Consider the following 5,734-nt stretch of genomic DNA (forward strand, 5'->3'; position numbering starts at 1 on the left):
CAAAAGAAATCATAAAAGGAAACATCTACTCCTGTCAAGAGTCTAACTCACATGCATATCCCTATCTGCAATATTGGCTGGCTAAGCCAGTTACCAAATTTAAATAACACACAGAGATAACATTGAGTCCTTAACTGTCAGATGGGGACAGCGTCCCAGTAGATCCTCAGTTGCTGCAACTTGTGGAAGGGGGGGGGGCGTCTACCCCAAACTGGATCCTGGGGAGCAGTTTCCTCCCAGCCTCCAGGCTCTAAGAGAGAGACTCAAGCAGCAAAACTTAACTGCAATATATTTCTGTTCCTTAATTAGGAGTGCAGGTGAGGGAAACCAGAACAATTGTAAAGTCTAGTATGGATTTCCTATACACCAGCCTTAGTGACTGTGAATCTGTGGAGCGGATCACTTCCATACTAAGTCTGCACTTTCTACTATAAATAAGACAGAAAGCTGCCCACTATCCTGGGACTATGTCACAATATATACACACATATATACTGCAGCATGATAAGTTAAAAATACAGGATGCAGCAATACTTATGAAGAAGGTGTTTCAGCTAAATGTGGAGATGTTGGCTTACAATTTCCTAGCAAACTATATATATATATATATATATATATATATATATATATATATATATATATATATATATATACTGCAACATTATAAAGATAAGAATATAGGATGCAGCAATACTTATGAAAAAGGTGTTTCAGTTAAATGTGGAGATGTTGGCTTACAATTTCCTAGCAAACCAAATCCTTTATGATGTCACAGTCATGCAAAACCTACCTATTGTGATGTTCTAGAATGTTTCATTGATGTCCACTGCAAGCTAACATTCAGTATGCTCTCAGGAATTCATAAGCATTAGAGATTTTGAATGATGACCAGCTATGATAACAGTAATCCATGTGGACAAGGACATTTTGAACAAGAGTCTTCCAACGAAGAAACACCATGCGGCTCAGATCAGACACGAATGGTTAACTCACTAAACTCAACATTTTCTTCAGTATCTCCAGGATGTGCTCAGACAGGAGTGGGGGACTCTGATCTCCAGTCTGCAATAGAAGAAAGGACTTTCCAAGCTCTTACAGAAGAAAGTGCCGTAGATAACAATGAATTTTTGTCCCTTACCTTTCCAAAAAAGCTCTGGAAAATTGTGGAAAGCGAGCAGTTCAAGTCCATTTGGTGGGACGATGGTGGCACCTGTGTTGTGATTTTTGAGGAGCTGTTCAAAAGAGAGGTGCTGGAAAGAAGAGGTCCTTTCAGACTTTTTGAAACCGATTGTATGAAGAGTTTCATTCGCCAGCTTAATCTTTACGGCTTCAGCAAAGTACGACAAGAGTTTCAAAGATCTGCCTCTCTTTCTAAATTTCTAGCTGAAGAGAAAGCAGTCACAGAGTATAGCAAGGTAAAAAATGATTTTATTAAAATATGTGTTTTTAAAAAGCAAAGACAGGGTTTGCTACAATCTACCTTAAACATATAACAACAATTCCAAATGCCACAAATTGGGTTGTTTTGTTTCGTAGACTGTGTCATTACAAGGCCACTCTCATGAATAAATGTCTTTGTATGAACCCACACCAATATTTTCCAAAAGGTGCGACATCTTACCCTTGTAACATGAAGTGAATATATCAAAATATGGAAACAACAGCATGAATTCTGGAAACATGGTGGTGCATAGTGCAAATATGCAATAAACTAACCTCGGATTTTAAGTGTATTTGCACAGTATTAAATAGCTTCCAATCTTCTTTGGCTTTCCTTGTTATTAGAAGGAACATATATTGTCTGATTCACTTTTATAGTGAACACTTGTTAAAGCTGCAGTTCAGTCAATATCCTGCATGTGTGTTTTTTTTAATAAATCAGTTCTGTAGTAAGAAAAAATACTTTTAGCATTTTCTGTTTTTAAAAAACAACTTTGAAAGACCAATTTTCTTGTATTCTATTTTAACAGCCATTTACTACGGCACTGCCCCTTCATGTCCTGTCACAAGCTCTGGCACACCCCTTTGTCAGCCCTGCCCTCCCTCTAGCACTTGTCAGTGCAGGAGTGCTCATGAATATTCATGCGCTTCCACTGACAGACAAGCAGAATATAAACAGATCCCTTCACTAATTATGTCACCAAATTTCAACCTATCAATACATGGAGAACGAATTGACTGACAGCTATACAGTTCTTTAGGTAATTAGAGATTGCACACATAAAACTATTGAAGTAAAAAAAAAAAGACTGAACTGCAGCTTTAAAAGGAGCTTGGTTGCCCTGGTTTCTTATGACAAAGTTTGTATTAAACATGTTATTGTGTTTTTAGTTACAGTTCTACCACAACTCAAATTTTAGAAGAGATTATCCCCAACTGTTAGGACGAATGAAGAGAAGAGTTGGAATAAAAAAAGAGTTGGGTAAATGTAGTAGCCCTCAAAACTGGGAAAGCTCTGAAACTGAAGCGCAGAACAGCATCCTGGAAAACTTTAGCAGTGAACAGCAAAATCCCGAAGGAACAACAACAACCAGCGAAAGACCCTCCAGTTCAACAGCGCGAATCAGAAGTGGCTACACAGCATCACCAACTTCAGGGAGACCGTCAGAGAATGGTGCAGTGCAGCAAAATGCCAGGTTAAATGTACTGGCTCCATTCCACCCAGCACCACATAATTGCCATAACCATGTTAACGCCCATGGAATAGATGCCACTACAACCACTTCTTCCACCTCTCTGTATCACGTTATACCTCCAGTACCAAATAACCCATTTAGTCCTGTGATGGGGCCTCCTCCTTTCCAAACCATGTACCCAGATTTCACAGCCATGCAGGCTCATCTGACAAGTTTGCTCCCATTTTGTAACCCCTGGCTTTCGATGCCTATGATTGCAGCGGCATCTGCTTTTTCTATGTCTCGATCTTTCCATCATCGAGCAGCTCCATCATACCATCATTGCCCCAACTGCAACTGCTCTGTTAGGAGCTCATCGCCTGCAACAGGGGGAGCGAATCCACCAGAATACATGGGATTCCATAGATGAACTTAGATCATCTTCCAGATCGTATACAATTACCAGCCAAATAAAGTTAATTTCCTTAATTTTTGCTGCTGTTTTTTTGTTCATATTATTTGAAACAAGGGATCCCATTTACTTAAACTGAGACACTTCAAGCTACATGGATCATCCAGTTGAGTGTTTTTCAACCAGGCTTCCTAGGTGCCATTGGGTTCCCCGTTCACTGTTAGAGAGGGTTGGGGTTCCTTACAATGCATCTGATGTCAGACGCGCTATTAGAGAGGGTTTGGGTTCCTTACAATACATCTGATCTCAGTCGCGCTATTAGAGAGGGTTAGGTTTCCTTACAATGCATCTGATCTCAGACGCGCTATTAGAGAGGGTTGGGGTTCCTTACAATGCATCTAACATAAGACGTGCTATTAGAAATTTGTCCCTGAGGAAGCTCCTTTGCTGGAGGGAAAAGCGCGTTGGACGCGCAATGTTGTCAGTCTCCTACTTGGAGCTGTTTTTATGTAGTGCTCTGTAGTCTCCTGACTCTATCTATGTAGACCTAATATTGGATATTTTTACCAACAGTCAGTGAGCTAGCTTTCCTGCTTTTATATGACATGATAATTTGGAGTGTGTTGTACAGTGATTCACTGACCAAAATGCTGTGAGCACTAGCTTCACTATGCTGTAAATCATTCTCCTCCATTACCACACTATCAACTGCACTATTATATCCACTGGATGGTAATACACCATTAACTATTATCCTAAGTGCCCTGTGGTCTACATGTTTAAGCAGGACTGCTGAATCTCTATTATACAATCACTCACTGAGTAGGTTACATTTATATATTTACCTGGTCTCATAGGTGCCTCAGAGGGGTTTATACCCTGACTATTAGCATCCTCTGTCTTGTAATCTCAACTACAATAAGTTGTTTGAGACTATTCCTACGCACATTTATTGACACGGATGCTTGGTACTGTTAATTTAATTTATTTTTATTCACAATACACAGCGTTTTGGTAACATATGTTTTATGTAAATATATTAAAAGTTAAATTTTAGATAATGTAGGAGTGCAGTATAGTGAATTCTTTTAGGAGACACATTCATTTTGTGTTCTCCTTCCCCCCTTTTTCTGATTCACTTTTCAGTTCACAGTTTGCACCCACATTTTTGATTACCATAATTTATTCACTTATTACTTTTTCAATTGGTGTGGTTTTGTGATCACTCCCTAACCCTCGCGTTTTCTTCCTTACAATGCATCTGATGTCAGACGCGCTATTAGAGAGGGTTGGGGTTCCTTACAATGCATCTGATCTCAGACTCGCTATTAGAGAGGGTTGAAGTTCCTTCAGAATTTCGCATAGGTTTTCTCACCCCCCAAAAAGTTGAAACCACTGATCCAGTTACTGAGATATTACATTTTTAAATTCCCTTCCAAAATGTTTTGTCCTGGAGAAACAGTGTGGCTACTGAGATCCTAGTCTGGCAGCCAATGGAATGCTGTGACATCATTTTGAGATGGCATTGCAGCTTCTGATTGGCTGACTCCACAGCTATCTTTGTTTTTCTTGGTAAGTACTGGAATTTGGTTTTTTTTAAAGATGTATACCTCCGCAATGGGTTCACATGAGAGGTAGTCCTGATTAGTTTGAAGGTGTACGGTCGATATGTATATATATATATATATATATATATATATATATATATATATATATATATATATATATATATAAAAACAAATCCCTTAGTAAATGGCATTAAAGTTGAAGGGCCACTATTATAATAATTACAGATAGCTTCGGTATGGATAGATTATTTATATTATTACTACTTGCTTTGGTTTAGACGCTCTGACATGTTGGACATAATTGTTTCCCTTGTAGATCTGCTCACGCTGGATGGAGGTACTTCCAGGCAATTCCAATGGAAGTCCTACTGTATGAAGCTATGCAGCTTACTGCACACACAAAATTGTTCTGTTTCATAGGGACAGCTGGTGTTACAGGGCCCAAAAATATTGATTTTACCCCTTAAAGCCCAAAGTCCAAGCTGCCGGTTTTTATTTTATTTTTTTCCCTTTAATATGTGCATCAATACAATCCACACAATGAGTAATTAGCTAACTTGCTGTTCAATCCGTTCTCCTGTGATCGATCAGCGAAGATTCGACTCGGGGGTTCACTTAATGGCTGTCAGTGCATCAGAAGTGGACCAAAATGCAAAGTTCTGTGGGGAAGATCATGTGACCAGGTAGTCACTAGATACAATTGGTGCACTGCTAGAGAGAGGGCAGGGCTCAAAAAGGGGCATGCTAGAGCCTGTTTCAGAAGATGAAGGGGATGTGACTTTGTAAATGGTTGCTATAGAAACAAAAAATGCTCGTTAAATTATAATACATTAAAAATGTAATTCAGAGTGGTTTTTAAAAAAATGATACAAGTATTTTCCCATAGTACAGAACTGATGTATTGAAAACACACATAGGATATTGCTTGGACTGCAGCTTTAAATAGGTACATAGGGCATTCAATCTGTGAATATGTGAGGTCTCTACAATTTACTGATTGTGAATTTGACTGATTTCTATTTGTATTCTTCGTTTATTCCTCCTTTCATTTTACCTAATTAGAATTGTTGCTGTTCTTTATGTATATTTTATTCATTTTTCTGTTTATAAATATGGGGGGGGGGGGAATCAATGACCGT

The 5,734-nt window shown here is 38.7% G+C and overlaps 1 protein-coding gene across 1 annotated transcript; it reads left to right on the forward strand.

Moving 5' to 3' along the window:
- The first annotated feature begins 927 nt into the window (after window positions 1-927).
- On the forward strand, window positions 928-3,081 carry LOC142467706 (heat shock transcription factor, Y-linked-like). The gene is made up of 2 exons (XM_075573627.1): window positions 928-1,415; window positions 2,332-3,081. The coding sequence occupies exons 1-2, from the start codon at window positions 981-983 to the stop codon at window positions 3,043-3,045; spliced, it is 1,149 nt and encodes a 382-aa protein (XP_075429742.1). The 5' UTR covers window positions 928-980; the 3' UTR covers window positions 3,046-3,081.
- Window positions 3,082-5,734: the final 2,653 nt, after the last annotated feature.

Source organism: Ascaphus truei, chromosome 16 (assembly GCF_040206685.1).
Source record: "Ascaphus truei isolate aAscTru1 chromosome 16, aAscTru1.hap1, whole genome shotgun sequence".
In the NCBI taxonomy this organism is placed as follows: domain Eukaryota; kingdom Metazoa; phylum Chordata; class Amphibia; order Anura; family Ascaphidae; genus Ascaphus; species Ascaphus truei.

Coding starts and splice junctions, on each gene's coding strand:
- LOC142467706 (XM_075573627.1), top strand. CDS start 981: ATGGTTAACTCACTAAACTCAACATTTTCTTCAGTATCTCCAGGATGT. Junction 1,416..2,331: donor CAGTCACAGAGTATAGCAAG/GTAAAAAATGAT, acceptor TTGTGTTTTTAG/TTACAGTTCTACCACAACTC.